We start from the raw sequence: 26,114 nt of genomic DNA, 5'->3' as shown, positions 1-26,114 counted from the left end.
TAGGGGCTGTCCTGTGGTTGTGGAACATTCGGCAGCATCCCTGGTCTAACCCACACAATGCCAGCAGCATTTCCCACCCCAATTGTGACACTGTGGCAAAAAGAGGTCTTGGGCCAGGCGCAGTGGCTCATGCCTGTAATCCTAGCACTTTGGGAGGCCCAGGTGGGTGGATCACTTGAGGTCAGGAGTTCAAGACCAGACTGGCCAACATGGAGAAACCCAATCTCTACTAAAAACATAAAAAAAATTAGCTAGGCATGGTGGCAGGTGCCTGTGATCCCACCCACTCGGGAGGCCAAGGCAGGAGAATTGCTTGAACCCAGGAGGCAGAGATTGCAGTGAGCCGAGATCACGCCATTGCACTGTAGCCTCGGCAACAGAGTGAGACATCGTCTCAAGAAAAGAAACAAAACAAAACAAAAATACTAACAAAAACAAAAACACAAAAAGAAAAACATCTCCAGAACTTGCCAAGTGCCTCCTGGAGGTCAAAATCACCCCTGATTGAGAACTACTGATGTAACCTCTTTAGGAATAGTTTATTATCCTGGGATTTTACCCTCCCTAAAGTTTCTTTTTAAAAACCCATTTCTGAGATTGTTCTTTAGTAATTTCCAAATGACAGCAAAGTCATGAAACAAACATGAAAATTCCAGGTAAATGTCAAAAACCTTTTGCATTAAGAGGAACTAAAGCTACGTGGTCCACTAGTAGACAGCAGGTTTCTCACTGGCAACGAATGCCCTGGCAATAAGCTAAATGTGGATAGCACATAAAAAAAGTGAGTGTGCAATGTTCCCTTTTCAAACCCTTTTTGGGCAAAGACGGCTGCTCTGCCAGCATTCCAGTATAATGACAGCTCATGCGCCCTTTGTCAACCTTGCCTCCTTCTCCTTTGAAAATGCAAACCACACTTCTTCCCAAACTTCTTCTGATACCATTTAATGAGTCTGGGATCAGACACTGTTAGCACAGAGAGCAACCTGTGCTCCGGATCCCCCCTCAGCAGCCGCTGCCAGCAGGAAGGGAGGGCTGAGTGTTCAGGACACAGGGTTCCCTGGCTGCTTCACCAGTGCAGTGCTGCCTTTATCCATTTTATGTCTTGGGTTTCTGAGTGGGATTTATTTTGCACAAAGAGTTCTGAAGCTGAGAAGTCTGAAAGCCACTGGCTTGACCCAAGCCCCTCTCCTACAGATGAGGACACCAGAGTGCAGAGGGAAGGGCAGGACCAGGTGTGATCCCAGGGCTTTTAACTGTAGCCAGGCCCCTTTCCTCTGTTCCAGGGAAGGCAGCCAGGCAGCTGCTGCAAGATGTCACTAATCCCTTGTGGTCTCAGTTTCCTTATCTCTACATGAGCATAGCAACCTCCATCTTCCTGGCTACTTCTGGGATTTAAGTTAGACGTATTAAGTGCCACGCAAGTACCACTAATATGGACTGAAAGTTTGTGTCCTCCCCAAATCCACATGTTGAAACTCTAACCACCAGGGTGATGGTGTTAGGAGGTGGGGCCTTTGGGAGGTGATTAGGACTAGATGATGTCATGAGGGTGAACCCCCATAATGAGATTACTGCCCTTATACAAGGAGTAAAGGATCAGAGAGCTCGCTCTCTCTCTCTCTCTTCATCAGGTGAGGATGCAGGGAGAAGGCAACCATCTGTGACCCAGGAGGAGAACCCTCACCAAGAGCCTGACAATGCTGGCACCCTGATCTCGGACTTCCAGCCTCCAGAGCTCTGATAAATCAATGTCAGCTGCCTAAGCTGCCCAGTCTATACCTGCCCAGGTATTCCATTATGGCAGCCTGAGTTGACAAGGCTACTGCTTGACATCACACACATCCTCAGGTGTGTGAATGGTTTCACTTCCTTTTTCCTAGGAAAAGAGTCATTAAACTCTACACGTTTCACATAATCCTCTTGTGATCACAGCCACAAGGGAAAGCTTAGCTTACTGAACTGTGTAGGGACACTGCTACTGTCTGACCCCACAGTTGTCTTCCTCTAACTGTTGAGAATCAAAGGCTGTAGGAGAATGGGTCTACTTTGTCTTGAACCACAAACTTCTGAAGGACTAAAGGAGAGAACCACACTGCAGGTGACTCACTTCTGCTTCCCACTCTTATATCCCCATGAAAAGGAGCCTGAACGCAGGCAGTGAATTCTAGATAGAGCTGAACTCTCAGGTCCTCTTTCTAAATTCTCTGTCTAAAAGAATACACTTACAGGTGAAGTTTTACCTCGCTGATAAAAACCTTAGGGAAAGCCAATATTCATAAGCCAGAATCTCTGAGAAGTTTCTTGAAACTACAGTTTGGTTAGAACCAGCCCGAATAAAGAACTGATGAGTCCTCGGTTCACATCAATGAAAGATGGGAAAGATGGGCTCCAGTTGCTTCTCAGGAGTAGCCCGGAGGGCTTGAGATAATAGAAACTGCGACACACACACACAGGATCAGGGCCAGCTTGTCAAAGGCAAATCTCAATGCTCACATCCAGGCAGGATGGGAAGGACCCTGGGCTTTCCCAGGCAAGGTCAGCAGACGAGGGAGGTTCTCTACAACAGCTGCCCAGGCAGTCAGTCATGCCACCCAGAGGAGAGGGCACCACACCCCCTGCATCAAGCAGACAAGAGGAAGAGGCTTTGCTGTGCAAAACTAAAACGCATTACTTCTATCTCCTGATGGATAAAGAGATCTGTACTCTCGCGGATTCAAACCACAACAAAGACAATCCATTTCCTTCTCCCCTTAATCTGGATCTGAAAGATTTGAAGAGGAACCTACCCAGTTTCAAACAAAGCCCATTTCAAATTTTAATACCAGATCACCCTCTATGGGGCTGAACAAAAAGAGAAAAAGTACTGTTCCTATGAAAAGCTTCAGCTATTCAATAGAGGAGATTGATCTGAGGAAACAGAGCAAGTGTACATCTTTAAAATGGTGATGCGGCAGACGATCTCTGAATTGTATTCAAACAAGACTTAAGCAGCTATTACGCTCACAAAACAAGTGTAGGAGGTGACGAAGACGGACAGTGTGCCCACCGAATGGAGTGGGATGGAGGGAGTATGGAGATTGTGTATTACAAAAACCAAGTAAGTCAAGTGGAACATGAACTTGAGAAATTCAAATGGAAATAAAAAAAATAGTAAAAAAGTGACTAAAGAGAGAGAAATGCAAAAGAAAAAGAGGGTAGGTATAGGAATTGAAATTCCAAGAGAAAGAGCAGAGCAGAGGACGTCATCATTAAAGGAGGCTGCCTTTGGCTTCAGAGCAAAAGGTGCACCGGGTTTCAGGCAATAGCAATGAAAAGTTACCCCAAACAGAAGTCCCCAGGATATATATTTTTTAATTTAATAAAGAAAAAAAATTTTTATAAACATCTTAGTTGAAAAATAAATACAGAAACAAAGAGAATACTTGACAAAAAAACAATAATCAAGGGGACCTTGTGTCTTTTATGAAGTATTAAATGCCAAGAAACAAAGAAGCAACAAGAGTATTTTGAAATGAAAAAAAAAAAAACAAAACTCACTTGAATTCTAAGTTGTCTTCACATAAGTTGTCTTTCATGTATTAAGGCTCAGGCCTAGAAGGGCTGAGAAAATGTGTTTTGCTTGTATCTTTTTTTGTTGCTGTTGTTGTCAGAGACAAAGTGTTGCTCTGTTGCCCAGGCTGCAGTGCGGTGTGGAAATCTCGGCTCACTGCAACATCCACCTCCTGAGTTCAAGTGATTCTTGTGACTCAGGCTGCTGAATAGCTAGAATTACAGGTGTGTGCCACCACGCCTAGTTTTTGTACTTTTAATAGAGACGGGGTTTCGCCTTATTGTCTAGGCTTGTCTCAAACTCCTGGCCTCAAGTAATCCGCCCACCTCAGCCTCCCAAATTGCTGGGATTACAGGCGTGAGTCACTGCACATGGCCCTTGCTTATATCTTTATTGGTAAAATTTTGTTTGGTGCTACAGTCTTCTCTAATATAATAATAAATATTTTAAACTTTGTGGGCCACACAGTCTCTGTAGCATCTACCCAAGTCCACCACTGTCGCATGGAAACACCACAGACAATATGTCAAATACAGGGCATGGCCAACCCAGCTGGAAGAACTTTACTCCCAAAAGCAGGCCATGGTTTGCTGACCTCTGCTCCATCTGGGAGGTTAAGAAAAATCCAGAGCACAGGAGTGAGTAAGTCATAATATATAACAGGAGGACAACTGATAAACTAAACTATGGAAAGTTACAAAAGACAGGAGAGGCAATACAAAATTTAATGAAAATAATCTAGATTTAAAATGCACTATTTTATTAACTAAAAGATAGAGGTTTTAAGGAGAAGAGAAAAGAAGAGTATGCTAAACTTCTCACCTTCCATGGGCAAAGGTGGGTGGTGGAGTAACAGTAAGAGAGAACTGAAGGTTTAAACATGATTTTGAAAAGCTCAAAAGTTATGTCTAGTAAAATTAAACACAGGAGACAAGCTTTCCAAACCACCACAGAATTAAAAAGCAAAGAAAAAAATTACCCGTTTTATGAAAGACTGAAAATAGTGAAAACGAAGGAAGCATAGAACCAGAAAGTATATGGTAAGTTGACAAAAATCACACCAAATAATCTGTCACGATAAATGAAAATTAGTTAAATACTTAGTAAGGACAAATACCCAGATTAGAGACATGGATTATGAGAAATCCATTTGATGTGAAATACACAAGCTGATAAATAAAATGATGAACAAATGTGAACAAAAGTAGATTAGAGATTGAAATATTATTTTTTTAAATGTGCATATCCAGGAAAAATAATTAAATAGAATAAAAAGTCTATCTTTAAATGAAGATATTATTGACTTGATCTTCTATGCATGAAGCAAAAGCATAAACATATATAAAGCAAAACTTGTTAAAAATTTAAGAAATAATGGGAAGAAACCCTGTAGCAAAGGGAAACTTTATCATACCTCTCTCATTATTTGGCAAGTAACGTATATAATAGATAGTGGTAAGATAAATAAAGATGAATGGATAAACAGGATCTGGAAAACACCACTATTAATGTTTAGTTAATATATGCACTAAAGATTAAATCTATTAAGTGTGTTAATTATTTATTACATATTAAGCCATTAAGAAAATCTCAATAAGTCCCATAGCTAAAAATTACTGAGCTCACACTCTCTGACCACAATGCATTGAATTGGAAATTAAATTTGAGAAAGTGGGAGATAAAATTACCAATTATTTTCAAATGAACAAACAACAACAACAACACAACGAATCCCTTCCTGTCTGCACAGGACGAGGGAAATACTAAAAGAAGAAAGACAGACTGATTGGATGAGGGCACTCCCTACCCAAACATAAGGGAAGAAAGTGAACTTTGCTTAGAAGCAAATGTACAGCTTGGATTGTTTTTAATCTTAGACAAGAAAGAATTAAAATACATGAACTAAACATTCTGGGTAAGCTAATATTGAAAAGCAAAATATAACCAGAAAATAAAAGAGAGAAATCTCTAGAGATTACATTAATGCACTAGAAAGGAGATTAAAATAACTAATAAATTCAGGACTTGGATTCTTTGAAAAAAACTAATAAAATATACAGGCTCTCAGAAAGTGAAGGCGGAAAGAAAGAAGAAAGACAGCAAAGAAATAAAAAGTTACAGAATTTCATGTAGAAGTCTATGCTAAAAACTTGAACCTCAATGAGAAGGCAAATGGAAAATATGAAAATAAAAATTATCAAATCTGACAATCAGAACAGACCACTGTCCTTGGAAGAAATAGAAACCAGTCTCAAAGAATTGCATCCATAAAAGGAGCTGGGCCCGAATGTTTTATGGGCAAGTTTTTCAAACCTTCAAGGAACACATAATTCTTATGCTATTTAAGCTGTTACAGTTCATAGAAAAAAAATGAAAAGTGTCACAATTTGCTTTATGAAATTAACATAAACCTGCTACCAAATGCAACAAAGACAGTGCATTAAAGTAAAACAATAGACTCATTTCACACAGAAATATATATGCAAATGAGAAGTGAAATATTTCCTGTGATATAGCAACATGAATAAGGGTAATGTCACCTGATTGAGTAGAATTTAATCCAAGAATACATGGATAGGTTAATAATATGAAATAAATTTTTATCAAATCAATGGCAATGAAAAAAGATTATATTGATTGATATCAATAAAGCAAATGTTTAATTTAACAAAATTAAAAATTCATTTTTGATTGAATTATATTAAAAATGCAAACAAATTAAAATGCATTTTAAATCTAGATCAGTATAGTTTTGTAAACTCTAGAAAGATATTTCTTGGATATGATCGAGTATATCAATCTAAAACCAATGGTCAGTGTCATATCTGTCAAAATATCAAAGCAGCATTTCCCAATTTCGTTGTTACAATCAGTTTTCCAGGAGATGTTAGCAGGTGTGCTTAAAAGTAAAGTGTAAACAATAGTTCAAAAGTAGTTTGGGAAGTAAATGCAGTGACAAAATGAATCCAGAGTTTTCTTGGCAGAATGAATGTACAAGAATAGACAAAATAATTTTGAAAAAGAATATTCATCCAGGCCTTAAACTGGAGAATATTAAAATGTATTATGCAACCACAGCCATTAAAGTAATGTGACAGCAATACTAGAGCAGAGAGACAGATAAATGGAAAAGAAGCGAGTGTGTTCCAAAATAGATCCAAAATTCTTTTTAATATAACAAATGTGGTTTTCCAAATAAGAAAGGAAATGATGGATTATTTGATAAGTCTTTTGAGACTATCTGGCTAACCATTTCAAAATAAATACAGTAAGGCATCATCTACCAAAATACAAACACGAATTCCAGGTAGATTACAAATGATGCTCTAAAAGAATGAGGAGGAAATAGACTTACGCTGTGGAAGCTCTCTCTGAGCATCCCTGAGAAGGCACATTCCATGAAAAAACAGATAAAAATATTTGACTATATAAATATTTTAAGTGTCCAAATATTTGTAAAAAACCATAAAACAACAAAATGCAAATAACCAAGTGGAAAAGATAGTTTTAAATATGTATAAGGATTATGATATTTTAAAATACTCCTCATCTTTATTCTTCTCTTAGTAAATCTCTCTCTCTGCTGTCCATTGTATGGCTTTGCTATTCCATACAAGGTGGATGCCACTCTGGAAAGGAGGAGGAGTATCCCCTTTAGCCAGAACAAGGAAAAGGAAAGACTTCGCTGTCTTCCCCAAGGGACTGTGAGAAAGGCAGAGAAGAAGGTAGTAGAAAGAGGCAGTTGGCATTTGTTCTGATTTCTCTCTCTCAACAACAACGGTAGGAATGCCTGAAGATTGGCTGGGCGTGGTGGTGCATGTCTGTAGTTCCACCTACTCAGGAGGCTGAGAAGAGAGGATCACTTGAACCCAGAGGTTCTAGGCTGCAGTGAGCCATGACTGTGCCACTGCACCCCAGCCTGGGTGACACAGCAAGACCCTGTGTGTAACCAAAAAAAAAGCCTGAAGTTAAAGGTGGGAACAGAGGTGCTATCTCCCATTCTCCATTCTGGGTGTCTTCAGTCCTTTATATGAGAGCCACCATACCTGTTAATGTGGCAGCCAGTGTGTTGGGGCAGAGAATGTGGTGTGGAAGGAACCCACAGGGCTTTCTGTGCCCTGAGACTGGGATGGAAACATTGTTGAGAATTTGGTGGAGGAGGTTGTCAAAGTTGTTCACAGGGCTGCAGGGACAAAGTAACTCCCTGGCCAACAGCAACAGAGCCAATGTCAACAGAGCCAGGAACCAATGAAGTCATAGTCAAACCCTCTCTGACTACTATGAGGTTCGTAAGCACCTAGGCCTGGTCAGTAACTTAGAGGGCAGATCTGAAAGGCCCTGTGCTGTGGTCTGCGCCCCACCCTCAAAATTCCTGTATTAGAATCCTGGCCCCCAGTGTGATGATATTAGGAGATGGGGCCTGTGGGAGGTGATGCAGAAAGAGGCCCTAGGGAGCTGCCTCACTCCTTCCACCAAGTGAGCACACAGCCAGAAGGTACGATCCATGAAAAAGAAGGTAGGTCCTCTTCAGACACTAAATCTGTTGGTACCTTGAGCTCAGACTTCCAGTCTTGAGGATTGTGAGAAATAAATTCCTGTTGTTTATAAGCCACCCAGTCTATGGCATTTTATTATAGCAACCTGAATGGACTAAGACACCAAGCCATCCAAAAGAGACTGAATATGCAAAGGTGATGCATAAACTATTGGATTGGAATAAGTTTATTAAATTTATCTAAAAGTGTGTGTGCATGCATGCGTGTGTGTGTGTGTGTGCATGTCAGTACATGCGTATGTATTTCCATGGAAGTTTGTAGAAAAGATCACATCTGTTTTTGGAAAATAAGCTATATTTTCTTGGCACATTTGCATATAGTGTGAGAAGACTGGTAACCCAGGATTTATGCTAAACAAGTAATTATTTATCTTCAATGTATAAAATGAGCTTACTGATTAAAAAAAGACAGAAAAACAGCTGTATAAAAAGTGACCAAAAAAACACAGATAGGAAATTTCACAAGAAGAGAAATATAAGTGACAGATAAAAATATAAAAAGAAATGTTCAAGTGAGAACACATGGACACAAGGAGGGGAACATCACACATCGGAGCCTGTTGGGGATTGGGGGGCAAGGGGAGGGAGAGCATTAGGACAAATACCTAATGCACGCCAGGCTTAAAACCTAGATAATGGGTTGATAGGTACAGCAAACCACAATGGCAGATGCGTACCTATGTAACAAACCTGCACATTCTGCATATGTATCTCAGAACTTAAAGGAAAAAAAAAAGAAAAAGTAGAAGAAGAAAAGAAATGTTTAAATAGCAAAGAAATATATAACGTAAAAATGAGAAGCCACAAGGCAAGTGTCAAACTGGCAAACCAAATAGCAGGGCTAAAATACAGTAAACTTGTTAGACAAAGAAAATGCGTTAGAAAACTGTCCTCACATCCACCATGAAACCATGAGGTGACAGAACACAGCAATGACTTTGTTACTAAGTGACTAAGGATTATTACTCCACCCAAGTAATAACTCACCTGTCTATAGCCTGACTTGAGAGTCAGCTATTGTTCACAGCATTGTTAGAGCTCATTGTTGACATCTTCTGGGCCTGCAGCACGTTCTTTTGAAAATGATGGTAAATCTTCATTGACAGATTTGTCTTGTGGAAAGAGCCAAAATTAATTTAAAGCCTAGTCTGGTTATACTGTTTCTAATCACGAGAAAGGTTTTCTCATAAATCTAAGCTCTGAAGGCAGTGACAAAAGAGGCATTCCAGAATGATGTGGCAGCTCACGGAAATAAGTTTTTTAAATGGCATGGTAGAAGGATTGCACTTGTCAGGATACAGCTCCCCCTGTCCTGCATAAAGGTCTCCCAACTGGTCTATCCACAATCTTGTTTTCACTAAGCCTTCGATATCTTGAAATGCTGTATAAACTCAATCATGTCATTCCTGCTCGTCTTTGGATAAAAACACAAACTTGTATAATGGCTATAAAGCCTTGTTTAGTCTGGTTCTTCTCTTTCCAGCTTCACTGGACACCAGTTATCTCTTGGCCTCTTGTTTCTGGCCACAGTGGCCTTCTAGAAAGTCATTATGGGCATTAAGCCGGCCCCACTAGAGTCTTTGCATGTTCTCTTCCCTCCCTCCCCATTTTTGCCACTAAACACCTACTCCTTCAATAGATCTGGACTTAATAGTCAAGCCCTCCTTCCCAGAAAGACCTTTCTACCCTCCCAGTCCAAGACCACCCTTAGCCACAGGACATATTTTTAAGGCACCGTTTATGTTCCCTTCATTGCTCTGTACACGGTTTTCGATAACTTAATGTGGCTATCCGATTAATGTCTGTCTCCTGGAGATTAGAAGCCTGCAGGGAGGCAGAGACCCCAGTTGGTTTTACTCTGTGCATTGCATGATGCCTGGCATACAGGGTTCTCAATATAACTGATGGATGAAAGAGAAATGTAATTTGGCACACTTGTGAGGTCGGTGATCTGCAAGAGGACTACGATGATCCGCCCCTCCCTGTATGCACCTGCTGCTCTCCCATCAAGAGATGAGTCTGTCTCACTTCTCCTTGAACCTAGGCTGGTCTTCTGACTTGCTGTGACTGCAGAATGAAACAGCAGTGATGCTGGACCAGGTGTGAGCCCAGTTCTTCAAAGGCCTCACAGTTTCTGCCTTGGCTTTCTTGGGGGAGAACTGCCATGCTATGAGAAGGCAGTTTAGACCATGGAGGGAAGAGAGGCCACCAAGACTCACAACCAGCTTCAACTGCCAGGCAAGCTGGGTGCTGACGTACTTCTGCCCATAGAATCATGAGACATAGATGGCTGTTGCTTTAAGCCACTACCTTTTGGTATGGTTTGTGGTGTAGTAAGAGTACCTGAAACACTGACTTCTTATCTTAAAATAAATTCTAGCCAGGTGTGATGGCTCATGCCTATAATCTCAATGCTTTGGGAGGCTAAAGAAAAAGGATTGCTTGAGCCCAGGAGCTCAAGACCAGCCTGGACAACATAGCAAGACCCCATCTCTATAAAAATGAAATATAAAAATTAGCCAGGCATGGTGGTGCATGCCTGTAGTCCCAGCTACTCAGAAAGCTGAGGTGGGAGAACCACTTGAGTTAGAGGCTGCAGTGAACTATGATTACCACTGAACTCCAGCCTGGGTGAAAGGATGAGATCCTGTCGTTAAATAAATAAATAAAATAAAATAAATCCTAATGGCATTAGTTTCTCTTCACACGATTATCTCTAAGAGGTGAACCTTTTCCATGAGAAGCAGGGGACTGCTCCCCTTTGTACCTGCAGTGAAGCAACCCTCAACCCCTGGTTATCTTGGGCATCCACAGAGGGTTTGGGGTTATCATATAGCATTGTATGTACTTGTCCTTTTTCCTTGTCATTTTTTCATATACTTTTGCTAGGTATCTAATTGTTCAGATGTTCTGCTCCTTTAGGGCAGGGATGTATTTGTCTTTATCTCCAGTGATTCTATAGCTTCCTGACAAACAGTAGATGTTCAATGAAATTCTGCTGAATGAATGAATGAATCATTCTCTGCGTCGCTGCCTCCACCTGACCAATCCCCTGCCAGCTGTGCCCTCCTCAAACATCCAATCTTAAAACATTCTCCTGCTCTATCAATGTGCTGCCTTCTGTTCTTTTATAAACATAATCCTCAAACATTCTACGTCTATGTAAGCCACATCTCAGCCCAACACTGCCTCTTTTGATGCAGTGGCAATAGCAATCAATGGCTTAGGTCCTATAATAACACTGGGTTTTGTGTTTAAATCAGGTAACATGTCCAGAATTCAGACACCTAACTATATTTTCAGTGAATGTTACCTTTTCATCTTCTTTCCAATGCTTTCTATTTCTCAGAATGCCAAGGACATCCACCCCTCAACATGCAACATCCGCATGTTGACAGACATCAGTAATAGTCTGTGAATCCTTTGAATTCTGGTAAGATGGACATTTATTGACATTTACTCTGTGTTAGGCACTATGCTGGGCAGCTGACCTATATAACATCCCCTGTCATATGAAAAAGAAAGCCTAGGTTTAAATCTCAGGCCAACAGTTTCTCCACTCAGCAGCACACTGCCTCTGGAACTAGTGGGCTCTAGACGATGGGATGAAATCAACAAAGATGATTCACAGGTTTTAGATGCTGGAGCTTCCTGAGAAGCAGAGTCCTTATCCTTCCTTTTCTTTCGTAGTTTGAAGGCTAACAACGTCATAGTCTCTCTACTCATCTCCATGACCAAAATTTGCTTTTTGAAAGCATTTGCTCCAAAGTATAAATGACTGTTAACAACCTCACAATGCAACCCCCTCCCTTGAAGGCATTCTGAATTTCAACCAAATATTTAGGATGCAGAAACGGAACAAGACTAGCAAGATTTAGACTTGGAAGCAGGCAAGTCAGATTCCTCCCAACAGTCATTCTATTGAATGCAGCAAGCAACCCAGCCTTAGTGGGGAGAAGCTTGGGAAAAAGGGAACGTGAGACTTCTCATAATATACAGGAAGGACCTTCGCAGTCAAATAGCCTACTCACCTGATTTTTCTGGGTCAATCCCTATTAAACGTGGGTGTTTCACTTCTTAGCTGTGGATAGCACACTCATCCCTGCCCTGGTTTTAGTTTTTAATCTCTTTCCTCTCCTGCAGTCTAGTGCAGACCGACAGCCGTTTTTTCCAAAACAGCACATGTCATATTTAAGAATGAATATCCCTTGCATATAATAATATGATAGCATATTTATTCTTCTGTTCACATTTTGCATGAAAAACACACTTAAGACAGTTAATAAAAAGACATATAACATCTAGTTGATGACCCAGCGGAAGTAGTGCCATCTTCTTTAAGTCTCTGCTCTGTCAATGGCTATGCATATAGAAGCTTCTCAGTGACCTCCAGACACAGTTAACAGCTATATAGCTTAGCACTGGGTAATAATGTCATTCTGAGCACCATCCTGAGCACCATGTAATAATATCACTCTGAGCACCAATCTTACAGACTTGCAATAATTGTTGACAATTTGTCTCCTTAACTAGACTGTGAGGCCCTTGAGGGCACTGTGCTTTATTCATCTTTTTTATTCTGTGTAGCCCAGAGCCTGGTGCTTATTACATAGCCAGTACATTCTTGGAGGAAATCACCTCTTACTCAACTGGTGTCAGGAGGAAACTGGGGACCACAGATTGGCAGGTTCAGGAATGCTTTGCGCTACTGAGCAGCTACTCAGACCTTGTGAACTGTATGTTCCCTACTTCCCTCCTGTCATATAATCTTTTCCCTTTTTTTTTTTTTTTTTTTTTTTTTTTTAGACAGAATCTCGCCCTGTCACCTAGGCTGGAGTACAGTGGTGTGACTCAGCTCACTGCAACCTCTGTCTCCTGGGTTCAAGCGATTCTCCAGCCTCAGTCTACCAGGTAGCTTGGATTACAGGTGTGCACCACCATGCCCGGCTAATTTTTGTGTTTTAAGTAGAGATGGGGTTTCGCCATGTTGGCCAGGCTGGTCTTGAGCTCCTAACCTCAAGTGATCCGCCTGCTCAGCCTTCCAAAGTGCTGGGATTACAGGCATGAGCCACCGCACCCAGCACCTTTCTAGGATTTAAAGTCCACTGATTCCGAGGGCTCCTGTCTACCATCACTTCTCTCCCCCACAACATCTTCTCCTCCACACTGCTGACTCCCTGGGAGAGCAAATCCAAGAGTGAGCTATGATTAGACAGAGAGTCCACCTCCTCTAGATGACTGCAGGACCCAGGCCATTGTTTCTCATCTCTATGCATAGCTCAGCCACCACCACAAGCTCCAAACTCTCAGGCCACCCATCGTCACCCGGGCTCCTTCTACCACCTGGCTGTGGATGCTCCCTAACCTGACTGAGTCTGTGTCTCTTCACAAACACACTCTCTGGGACTCACAGTTGGTCCTCAGCAATGCCTCCTGTATCCCTCAGCTGCTTAGCTCTTAGAGAAAAACACACAACCCTCCTGACTGCTCTACTTTAATGTTATGACCGTAAATCTCAAATAGGCCTCCAGGACTATCCAGTGACTCTACTAAACTTCCGTAAAATGTTTACTCTTCCACTCTCAAAGATGGATCTTTCACACCTTCTCTGCTGCTCAGACCGCCATCGTTCCCCATTCCTGACTCACTCTTAGCTGATGACCTTGCTTCATATTTCACTGAGGACATAAACATATCCTAAAGGGATCAATAGATCTCTCCCTCCGTCTCTACTTGCCTCAGGACTCACACACTTTACTTTCCTTGTCATTTTCCAGTGCTCTCCTTGGGCACTGAATCCTGTCTCCTCCCTTGCTTATCCCATCAGTGCCTCTCTCTATCCCATCGTTCCCATCAGAATGTAAATATCATGTCATACACCCACCTCCCACCATTGAAAGCCTTCTCTAGACCCCTCCAGCTACACCACATCTCCTAGCTCCACTGTATAGCAAAACCTTTCACAAGAGTTGTCTATTTTCCCTGTTCCCACTTTTTTCATCCTTTGTTCTTTCTAGAAAGTACACAATCAGGCTTTTGGTTCCATCACTCCCCTGGAGCTGTGAGCCTCACGTGCCTTCCTCCTATCACTAAGAACCTCCTTACTGCCAAATCCAATGTTGGCTCCCAGTCATCCTCTAACCTGACCTCTCAGCTGCATGTGACACAGTTGATTATTCCTGCCTTCTTGAAACATTTTCATTAGGCTTCCAGGATATCACATTCTCCTGATTTTTCCTCTCCCTGGCTAGTCCTTTGCAATCTTGTTTGCTGGCTGTTTCTCCTCCTTTTTCTGACCTGACCCCCAAGTATCAGAATTCCCTGGAGGTTTTGTTCTTTTTTTTTTTTTTTTTTTTTTTTTTTTTTTTTTTTTTTTTTTTTGAGATGGAGCCTCGCTCTGAGCCCAGGCTGGAATGCAGTGGCGCGATCTCAGCTCACTGCAACCTCTGCCTCCCGGGTTCAAGCAATTCTCCTGCCTCAGCCTCCCGAGTAGCTGGAACTACAGGTGTGGAGGCTCTGTTCTTGTCTCTTTTCTCTCTTTACCTTCTCTTTTGTCAACCTCTTTATTCCTATAGCTTTAAAGATGTTGACATATCCAAGTTTATATCTGTATCCCGCCTCCTCTCTAAGCTCCAAATCTATGTACAGTATCTAATTCCCTACTTGCCATCTCTACTTCGATGTCTAATGAATGTTTCTCAATACAGTGTACACAAAAGAAAGGCTCCTACTTCTCACTCCCTGCAGCCCCTTGCAACCATGTAACTCTTTGGTTTTGCTAGTCTTAGTAAAAAGCATTATTATTTACTCAGCTGTTCAGGCCCTCAACCTCCCTTTTTCTCACACCTTTGTCCAAACTCATCAGCTTTACCTTTAAAATAAGTGCTAAATGTGATCACTTCTTACCACCTCTACCTGTCCCACCTGAGTTCAAGATGTCATGACCTCTATCCCCTTGACTTCTAATAGCCTTTTAACTATTCTCTGCTTCTGCTCTTGCCCCCAAACAGCCAATTTTCCCCCCAACAACCAGAATGATCCTTCAAAAATATAAATGAGACTGGCCACTCACCTGCTAAACACCCTTGAATGACTTCCCACCACAGTTAGAATAATACGGAAATTTTACTTTGGTCTAAAAGACCCCACATGACTTTGGTGTTGTCTATCTGTCCAATGTCTTCTTGAACTTGACTGCTCCCTCCCTGTCTGTAGCTGAGTCATACTGGCTTCCATGATCTTGATTAAACAGGTCAGGCTCTTTCCCATCTCTGTACTCACTGCTGCCTCTGCCCAGGACGCTCTTCTTCTCAGATCTTGCAAGCTTTGCTCTTCAGTCCAGTCAGGACTCTGCTCAAATATCACCTCTTTAGACAGAATTTTCCCCACTACCCACTAAAGCAGACCCTCATTGTCTTTGTCACTTTCTAACCTCTCATCCTGTTGATGTTTTGATAGTGCATGTTAATCTTGACTTTTTAGGATACATTCATTTGCTTAATTCATTTCCAAATGCAAACATCTCATTGGCAAGGACTTTTCTGCCCTTTTCATCCAAAGTGCCTAGAACAGATGGTCCATAAATACTTGTTGAGCGAGCAGATGCATGAATAAATGTGCAAAGGGACTCAGGTAAAGAGTGTAATTTCTGTAATTTCAAAGCTGTGATGTACTTCCAGGAGCAGAGTAAGTAATAATGATGGGCAGGCACAATGGAAGGCCAGGTGTTGGACTAAAGAGGGCCTCTCTGGCAGCCCTACAGGACAGACATTTCTGCAATGATAGAAATGACCTATATCTCTGCTGTCTAAAACAGTAGTCACTGGCCACGTGTGACTATTGGGCACTTAAGATGTGGTCAGTGGGACTGAGAAATTGAGGAACCGAATATTAATTTAATTTAATTTCAATTAACATTTAAATAGCTATCCATGGCTTGTGGCTATGGTATTAGGACCTGAAGCATCCCTTCCCATGACTTGTGATTGCCGGATAATTGTGTATAACTCACCGAGTTGTCGAGAGGACTAATGAAATAAAAACTTGGGAAAATGTCTGGAACATAAATGGCACAAAAAAATAATAGTTGCTATTATTGCACAGAGTTGCAAATTAAAGTACTTTAAGTACATGCCATTTAAATTAGGCTGTAAAGCACTTGAAATGGACTTTTACTAATGTTAACCATGATGTTTTGTTTTTTAGAGTTGGTGGATAAGCGATGTTTGGGTCTATATTTGAGCTTCCAAACTAAAAATAGCATACAACCATTTTGGGATCTCACTGAAGGAGATAGATGACTATTCCAAGTGGATCAGCTTGCTGATACTTATAACAAGCTAATTAATTTTGACAACAGCTAATTTAGCATCTGCAAAAATTGGATTTGTAACATTATGTGTACTGTATTATTTTCAAACAGTGTCATCTGCAACTTTCTGGATGATTTTGGGTAAGAGAAGTGTTTGTTTTAATATTTACTATTAAAGTAAAAAAAATAAGTATTTACTTATTGGAAACATTATGATTAATTATTTAAGGCTAAAATTGGTTTGGACATAGAATCATTTTTTTTTTCTTAGTGGCTCACCGTAATTCCTTCCATACTGAATCCAGAAAATAAAATTAGCACAGATATAGAACATAAACAGACCATTAAAACAAACCCTTATGAATAACTAATGCAATAATAAAATCACACATTTGTCCAGAATAAGCGAGGTACTTATTTTCAGGCCAAAAGAATTTGCGTTCTGTAGCAGAGTGAAAATGGCATTCCACAGTCAGCCTAAACACTTGGTGGAGACTCCGAGACTAGAGAGAGCAGATGCATTTAAATTAAACACGTGCTTATAGGCATTAAGAAAAGTTGACATTCTTATTACAGAGAACAATTAATCTGCATCAGTTGGAAGCCACTTTACAGTTGAAAAAGTGTTCTAGGACCTAATATAAATGAGACTGGAGTAGAAAGAGAATGAAAATTCACTTTTCTACACGGGAGCCTTTTCTAATTGCCCTAGAGCTGTGCTGTTTGAAATGCTAATCCGTCATCTCCCATCCAGGACTGGGAGTCTGGGGTAACAGAAGCCAAGAAGGGTGAAGATCCCCAAATGCTAAAGTGAGGGGTGGTCAAGACTTACCAATGGGCATCACTAAGAAAAAAGGTAGCCAGCAGAGGACGAAGCAGCCCACCACGATGCCCAGCGTTTTGGCCGCTTTCTTCTCCCGGGAGAACTTGAGGAGCCTCACCGAGAAGTGCGTCTTGGTCTTGGTGCTGGCCACCCCGCTGCCTCCTGCAGGGGCGTTTTTCCGATGGATGCGGAGCGTCACTTGCTCCGAGTCCGACTTGTCGGTCTTGAGGCCAGACTTGAGGCCCCGGCTCTCCCTCTTGGCCACCACGTAGACGCGGCAGTACATGACCAAGATGATGGCCAGCGGCAGGTAGAAGGAGCCCAGCGCTGAGAAGAGCACGTAGCCCGGCTCCTCATTAATCTGACAGATGGTCTCGTCCTCGGGGGCCGGCTGCCTCCAGCCGAACAGGGGTCCGATGGAGATGACCAGGGAGAGTGCCCAGACGCAGAGCAGAGCCATGAGACCCCTCCTCTGGGTGACGATGGTTGGGTAGCGCAGCGGGTAGCTCACGCCGATGTAGCGGTCGATGGAGATGATGCAGAGGCCCATGATGGACGCGGTGCAGCACAGAACATCCACTGCCGCCCAGATGTTGCAGAAGACCCTGCCAAAGGCCCAGTAGCCTAGGACCTCGAAGATGGCGGAGAAGGGCAGCACCGTGGAGGTGAGCAGGAGGTCGGCCACCGCCAGGTTGACGATGTAGTAGTGTGTGACTGAGTGCAGGTGTCGGTGACAGGCTACGGAGAGGATCACTAGGATGTTCCCCAGCACCCCGAAAAGAATGAGGCCCCCCAAGATCACCCCGAGCAGAATGGCCTTGGAAATGTTCACCGGTGCCGGCGGTTGGGTGCAGTTGGAGCTGTCGGAAGCATTTCCGGAGAGAAACACCATGGTCCCAGCCGGGGCCGGGCGAGGTCCGGCTCTCCAGGGCCACCCCGCGGGCAGGCGCGGAGGCGGGAGCGCGGGAGCCGGGAATCAAAAGGTCTCGGCTGGAGGGAGCCCTGCCAGCTGGGTTTGGCTGGGAGTGAGAGCGCGCGCGCGGGTGGGAAACAACCCTGGCCAGCCCTGGGAACCCTCGGAAGGCCACACGAAGGGGCAGGGCATTAAAGGCGACATGGCCAGGGGCGCGCGGGGCTGCCCGGGACCCTCTCCACCTGCTGGGCTGGCCTAGCCCGGACCCCAACTCCCTCCCTACCCGAGGGTGGGCGTGAAGATCCAGGAGACTTCTTGCAACATGCAATTCCAAAATTACGAGAGTCTGCTTTTCCGCGTTGTGTGATTCGTCCTGGCTGGGGGAAGATTCAGCATTCTGCACATGATTCGGAATTCAAAATTCCAGCCCCAGTCTCCCCCTCAAACCAAAGGATCAGCCGTCGACGCTCAAAGGCAGGGACCGATGGCATCTGGGCACTGCTCCTGGCCCGCAGTTACCTACATTTTGAGCTGCCCCACCGAAGGCTCCTGCTGTCTCCAGCTTCTAGGAGCACAGGCCAGGGGACGTGGGTGTGAAATATGTGTTGAGACACAGGCGGCTGCCGGGCATCGTTTGACCGCGTCCACCTGAAAGAGCGCAAAGAGAAAGGCGGGCTGTGAGCTAGGCGCCCCAAGGAGAGAGGCTGTGCTGAGCTCGACGGGCTGCGGGACGCCAGCTGGGAGCCGGGCTGGTTCTGCGGTCCAGAAGCTGCTTCGCCCGGCTGTGGCGGAGGCGACTCCGGAGCGCATCTCGCGTCCCCACCACTGGGAACCTGCCTCGCGCGCTCTACTGAGTCACCTCTGCCCGAGTTCAGGATTCGAAGCGAAAAACAAACAAACAAAAAAACAAATCCCCCTAACCCCAGGCTCCAGCGCTCGAAGGCTGGATTTCGAGCGCCGGTACCGAGAAATTAAAATCCTCGAAGCCCGGGAAGGGCGATCGCGGCTGGCGAGTGTGTCGCACTGATCCTAGCCGGGGAATTCTGGAGGATGTACTCGGTTTCCATTAGAACAGGTTGCTTCGCAGTCACCTGGAGGGGGCGGCCTGGGAGAGGGAACCGCTGAGACCCAGGGACCGCAGGGCCAGGACCACGCGCACGCTCACGCTCACGCCGGTGGAATTCGCACTCGGGTGCGCAGAGCGCGCCGGTCTGTCCACCAGCCAAGCTGACTTGAGAGCCAGGTCCCGAGCGAAGCCGGGAGGGACCCGAGGGCTGAAAGCGACCCAGGTCTGTCCACGACGCCTCTCCAAGCCTCACTGTTGGCCACCCGAGGGGCTCCAGCTGCCAGCCGTAGCGGGACTGCCGGGGCACGGAGTGGGGAGGACGTCCCTCTGCAGAGGCAGCTTTGCAAGTGACAGTCACTGCGGATTTTGCAGGCGTAAACATGAAGCCGGCATGCCAGCGGGCAGGGGCCGCCTTCGATTTTCTGGGCTGGGGGCCACCATCTGCGTAAGAAACCTGGGTTTCCACAACTGCGAACCGACCGCAGGGACTCGGCAGGACCGCGGGGCGTGAGGAAGTGCCCACCTTGCCTTCTTGGGTTGGGCCCTGAGAGGAGACCTCGGGCAAAGACTGTTGTTAAAATCCCAAGTTTAAGACCTCACAGGTGGTATTAAAATCGTGCCACTGCAGAAACCCTTTCCCTCCTACCTCGAGGGTGATAAACACAGGGTTAAAAAGACACTTGTTAAGTAGAAGGCAACTTCGCAGAAGATGTAAGGGAATCGGGGGTGGGGTAGAGGGGCCGGTATAAAACCTGGTGGAAAAAGCGGGAGGCGCTGGGAAAAGTGGGGGTTCGGTCTCACCAGACAGCGGGGGATGTCTGCCCTCACCCACTCGGCCCTGCGGGACGCCCGCCCCGGCGCACTCACCTGAAGCGCCGCTGCTGAGCCACTAGCTCGCGAGCGTGGGAGGCGGACCCGGCTTGGGTCCCGGGAGCTGCCTGCCTGCTCTTCTCTGGAGGCGGAGAGGGGACCGTCTCTCCGAGGAACCAAATCCTTGTCCTTTTGCACCCGCTGACTCACCCCTCCACCAGCGATGTCTTTAAGCTCCTGGCCCGCTGTCACTTTACCTGCATTTTTTAAAAGAGTCAAAATAGGAAAAGAAAAAAAAATACAGATAACCGATAACTCCACAATCACCCTTTTAATATTCAGCTCCCCGACACCAGAAAAGAATAGCAAGGAACTTTGCAGCTCCCGCTGACGTAACACAGGCAGTAGCCCAGCTAGTACCGTAATCTCCTGCTGCTACCGTATTACTCTACGGCAACAGGCACATGTGCGTGTACAGCTGTAATGTTTTCCTCTGGCCTAAAGGGGGTTGGGTTCTAGCGTTTCTTTAAAAAGGTTTGCGTGTGTGTGTGCGTGTGTGTGTAGAGTCATTTGTAGTAAATAACTTCTTTAAATGATCTGATTTTAAAAATAAAGAAAAATTGACACCCTTGCTAGATATTGCTGTGTGTATGGTGTGTTCATAGGAATGTGTTATAAAGTAACTTTGAACAGTTTGATTTGATTAACATTTGTCCTAGGTTTTGTTAAAATCAAGAAGTATATTAAGAACATTGTAATTCCAAATATGGAAGTAAATTATAAAGTATTTTAAATAGCAAGTCAAATCAGATAAAATTTGATAAATTCGATTGTAATGAAATTATATTTTCAGGAAGATAAAGTGGATATATCTAAACCTTATTTAATATGATTCACTTCTAATTTCTTTAGACAGATGAATTTTAAGAGCATTATGGCCACAGAGTTTGGTATGTTTTAAATGCCACACATTCTTTTCCAGCTTTCTTGAGAAAATGGTATCTTTTCAGGAGTGTTACTCTCTTTAATTCATTAATAGCTGGAGTATGAAAACCTAGCACCACCAGTCTCATTACTTTTTTTCTGGTAAATTACATACTCTGTTTACCTTATGATTGAATGAAGTGATATGTGTTTCAGAATATTGGGAACATAGAAAAATGTTTCCCACTCCAATTCCTACCTCCTAAGTCATCTTCTTTCATCTTTATTGATGCAGACAAAGTGGAATGTTCTTATTTACTAGTTCCCCTTAAACCTAGGAACAAAGAAATAACTTTAAGCAGTGGTGTGCACTTAGATTCTCTCCTGTGAACAAAATCATATTAGTATGATTACCTTTTCTAAGTGAGATTATGTTTGGGAGGCTCTTCTATAGCAATACATCTCAAAATGCTTCAGAGGAATGCCCATGAGAGGGTCAGTGAATCCTATGTCATGGAAGACCTAATATTTATATTTATTTCTCTATTGTATACAAAGTCCTCCACCTCTGCCTCACACCTGTAGGGATAGAACTCACACTTAACACATTTGATTTGAATTTAATATATTTTTAAAACTGAATTTTGTGCCATAGGAGGAGCATCCTGGTTGAACAGACAGCTCCCCTTCTCATTACTAAGTCACCTGCTCTCTCTGGGATTCAGTCCCCTTAGGAGGAAGCTTGACCTCAATTCCCTGCACTTCTAGTACTTTACCATCAAATATGTGTATAATGTCTGTGCCTCCGAAATCCCATCCATCAGAGGGATATACACTGTTTAGTTTCATATTCATTAACCGGATGCTGTGAATGCAAATTCTTCATTAAGATGTGTTCCATGGTAGATAAGGGAAGCAGTGTTATCAGCAAGTAAAGCAACTGGAAATTGCTCAGCTCTGCAAGGTCGAAAATCACAAAGGTCTTTGTAACTCCCAGTACCCACTCTCCAACAATTAAGAATACACATAATCCATCCCTGCACCCACCTCCAATAATTAACTAGTTAATGCCAAGATAAGGAAGAGCAGCTCTTCATGCTGCTAGCAGGTAGGTCTTTCAAATCTGCTTCTCAGCCTGTGACCATCAATCCTTGCAAAGCAACCTCTCAGAACCAATTTTTCAGTCACCTACCATTGATTCACAAACAGAAAACTATCCATCTGTTGGTTACTCTTTAAATAATAGTTGACATGGACATCCCAGGAGGCGTCTGAGTTGGACACATGGGTAGGTGGAGTGGAGAGGAGTATGCTCTGGGGTCACAAAAATGCTATTCTGACCCTCCTATGAGACCATGGCAAAGCCTTGGTTTCCTAATTTTTAAAGGGAGACAGTGAACCCCCACAAGGTTGTTATTAGTGTTGAAAGAAATTATGTTTCTCAAAACTCAGTTCATAATGTAAACTAACTCTATTATTAATCTTATTAACTCCCTTTCTGCTCATTTGTATGTTACTTTATAGTGAAATATATTTCTAACCCAGGTAGTCCATGAACACTGGTAAATTCAGCTGGAGAATGTGCTAAGTGTCTTGAGCATTGCACTTGAGCTAAGTGGTGTAATCAGAAAGACCCAACATGGCTGAGTTGCGAGAGCTGGTCCTGATCACCAGCTACTTCTTTTCTTCTTACTTTCCCCCCTTGTTCTTTGAATTGAGGGGCCATGCAAATGTGTGTGAACACGTCAGCCCCTACATCCAGAAAGCTGCCTTCTTGGCCTCGGGCCTTGGGGTGCACACATTTGTGATGTCTGCCCAGAGAGGATGGACCTGAAAGTGATTGTGTGGCCATCTAGGGTAAGGGATTCTGAGTCCCAGGGCATGGCCTAGAAGGGAGGGCACAGGCTCCAGGTGGGCATATCACATTAGTCCTATGGCCAAAAGGAGTCAGAGCTGGACTCTCTAAAGCATGAAACCCTAGCCAGGAGTCCCTCTTGCCTGGCTCTGAGGGTGATATTCTGAAGACTTCCTGTGTGAATTGAAGAATCCCCTGAAGGGGTGGTTGTGGAAAGGCTCATAAAATGATATTGCTTGATGCCGGATTTGTGGAATCAGCAGGATTGAGATTTGTAGACAAAAGTGAGGAAGGTGAACCATCAGCAGCTGCATTTTAGAGTGGTGTGTCAGGGATGCTGTGGGAATGAGTCTGATTGGAGAAGGGCTGAGCAATGGACATAAACCCATGCGTTGATTGACAGGACTTTCTTAGTGACTAGTGAGGAACTCAGCAAGTGTGGTAGGCTTAGGGGTTTAAAAAATAAAGAATCTGTCTATCATTCCCTTAGAAAACAATACACAATGGAATTAGGAGCTGTGTTCTGGAATTTATGATTGCAAATGACAGAGTACAAGACTTAATGTTAGTATCTACCCCAAAGACTTGGCTTTTCAACTAATTCTCCTAAGGCTTAAGAAGTTAAAGAGGCAAGAAAATGAAAAACATTTCTCAGAAAGATATTGATGCAGTATCAAGTCACAGTTCTCCAAAGAAGCATTGTGTCCTAATCCTTTATCGAACTGAGAACACTGCACAGCCCACAGACACTGCTGAGGGATGTCTTTGATGAGATAATAATTCTGTCTTTGCTATCATTTGTCCAAATCTTCATTGCCCTGAGAAAATAACATACTCCAAGTCTTGGGAGTCATACCACCCCATCCCTACACTGTGGGACTATCATGGTAGGAATGTGAGGTCAAGTCACCCTATAGCTGATCAGCAAATAATTCCTTTAAAACAATAAGACTTTGCTCTTGCATAGCAAGTCTGAGCTGAGGCATATCAATCAAATTTTTTCAATATCTTTGTCAATATCATCTGGAAATGGAAGTAAAAGAAAATCAATATGTGTACCAAGTGCAGACACATTTTTATCTCATCTCTTCACTTGCTGATGGGCTGTTATAGGCACATTAAAACGCTTATTGACTTGTATTTAATTATAAAATTTGTGCTCATAATAGCACATTTGGAAAAGTCAGACAGAAATGTATGAAAATAAAAATTATCTGTAATCCTGCTGCTGGAGAAATAGCTACTGTTAAATATTTGTCATATTTTCTCATTTTTTGCTAATGTGTATAAATTATATACATAAAAATATATATACACATGTACATACCAGGAAATATTTTATGTACATGTATTTATGTGTACATATATATTTCATATATTATACATTGTATACATTACATAAAATAGTGTAATCATACTGTACCCATAGTTACATATCTTATTTTTTCACTTATATTATTTCATGAACTCATTCTATTATTACATTTATAACAAAACATGATTTATAAGAGCTCCACAGTGATTCTATTCTATGTATATGCTATTGTCTGAATGTTTGTATTCTCCCCAAAATTCATATGTTGTAGCCTAACTTCTGAGGTGATGGTATTAAGAGGTGAGGTCTTTGTAAGATGATTAGGTCATGAGGATTCCACCCTCAGGAATGGAATTAGTGCCTTTATGAAAGAGGAAGCCTCTTTGCCCTTCTGCCATGTGAGAACACGTAGAAGGCGACATCTATGAGGAATGGGCCCTTGCGTAGCACCAAATCTTCCAGCACCTTGATCTTGGACTTCTCAACCTCCAGAGCAACATATTTCTTTTGTTTATAAATTATCCAGTCTAAGGTATTTTGTTATAGCAGCCTGAACAGACTAAGACACTGTATGTCATGCTAAACTAAATATTTAAACATTCAGGTTTAAAAAAATCCTGATCTATAACTTGAACTGTGGTAAATACTCTTATTTATTTATTATTTTACTTTAAGTTCTGGGATACATGTGCTGAATGTGCAGGCTTGTTACATAGGTATACATGTGCCATGGTGGTTTGCTGCACCTATCAACCCATCATCTAGGTTTTAAGCTCCACATGCATTAGGTATTTGTCCTAATGCTCTCCTTCCCCTTGCCCCCCATCCCCTGACGGGCCCCAGTGTGTGTTGTTCTCCTCCCTGTGTCCATGTGTTCTCATTGTTCAACTCCCACTTATGAGTGAGAACATGTGGTGTTCAGTTTTCTGTTCCTATATTAGTTTGCTGAGAATGATGGCTTCCAGCTTCATCCATGTCCCTGCAAAGTACATGAACTCATTCTTTTTTATGTCTGCATCATATTCCACAGTGTGTATGTGCCACATTGATACTCTTATATATAACATTGTACTCCAAATTTTCCTTAAGATTAATTTCTGTAACTAAAATTAGAATAACAAAGATTATGAACATTTAAGAGGTTATAACAGATATTGACCTCTAGAAAGGTTTTACAAATGTAAATGTAAAATATAAACTCCCCACAGGAGTGCATAACAGTACCTGTTTTTTGTCTTTTTACTTATTTGTCTTTTGTCTCTTGCCAACTTTTGACTGTTTATAATAAACTAGACAAGTACATAAATATATGTAAATAAAATAAACCTTAATCAGTTTGATAAGTAAAAAACACCTCATTTAAAAATATTTGTATTCTTTAATTATGATTTTATTTTTATACATTTATTTCTATATATTCGTTTATGACTTCCTTGTTCATGTTTCTGCTAGCCAGGTGTTATGGTTTGGCTCTGTGTCCCCACCCAAATCTCATCTTGAATTCTAATCCCCATGTGTCAAGGGAGAGATCTGGTGGGAGGTGATAGGATCATGGGGGAGGGTTCCCCCATGCTGTTCTTGTGATAGCAAGGGAGTTCTCATGATATCCAATGGCTTAAAAAATGACAGTTTCTCCTGCACTCCCTCTCTCTCCTGCCACTCTGTGAAGAAGGTGCCTTGCTTTCCCTTCACCTTCCATCTTATTGTAAGTTTCCTGAGGCCTCTCCAACCATGCAGAACTGTGAGTCAATTAAACTTCTCTTGTTTATAAATTACCCAGTCTCAGTGTGAAAACCAACTAAGACACCAGGATTTGGTCAGAAACCGCTGTAGTTGTTTCATGCAGGAAGGATTTAATACAGGGAATCAGACGGTTATGATATTGCTTGGAAATATTGGGAAACAGATTAGAGAAAGCTACTGTTTGCTTCCAGAAATTCTGAAGTGCAACTGTATCGGGAAACCATGCTGATGATTTAGCTGTCTAAAGCA

General features: G+C 42.8%; 1 protein-coding gene across 4 annotated transcripts in view; it reads right to left on the bottom strand.

The window, feature by feature from the left end:
* ADRA1A (adrenoceptor alpha 1A) overlaps positions 1-20,456 on the bottom strand; it is a 113,180-nt gene extending 92,724 nt beyond the window's left edge. For 2 of the 4 annotated variants that reach the window (XM_050802516.1, XM_050802517.1), the window contains exons 1-2: positions 20,086-20,455; positions 17,249-18,800 (exon numbers count right to left, since the gene is read on the bottom strand). In XM_050802516.1, coding sequence (XP_050658473.1) covers positions 17,249-18,131 — 883 coding nt within the window. In that variant the 5' untranslated portion in view covers positions 18,132-18,800; positions 20,086-20,455. Of the gene's footprint in view, positions 1-17,248; positions 18,801-20,085 lie in introns of all 4 variants that reach the window. The other 2 variants (XM_050802515.1, XM_050802514.1) reach the window with 2 other exon arrangements.
* Positions 20,457-26,114: the final 5,658 nt, after the last annotated feature.

This window comes from Macaca thibetana, chromosome 8, assembly GCF_024542745.1.
Source record: "Macaca thibetana thibetana isolate TM-01 chromosome 8, ASM2454274v1, whole genome shotgun sequence".
NCBI lineage: Eukaryota > Metazoa > Chordata > Mammalia > Primates > Cercopithecidae > Macaca > Macaca thibetana.
Note: the sequence above shows the minus strand (reverse complement) of the source record. Positions and strands in the feature narration are given on the sequence as shown.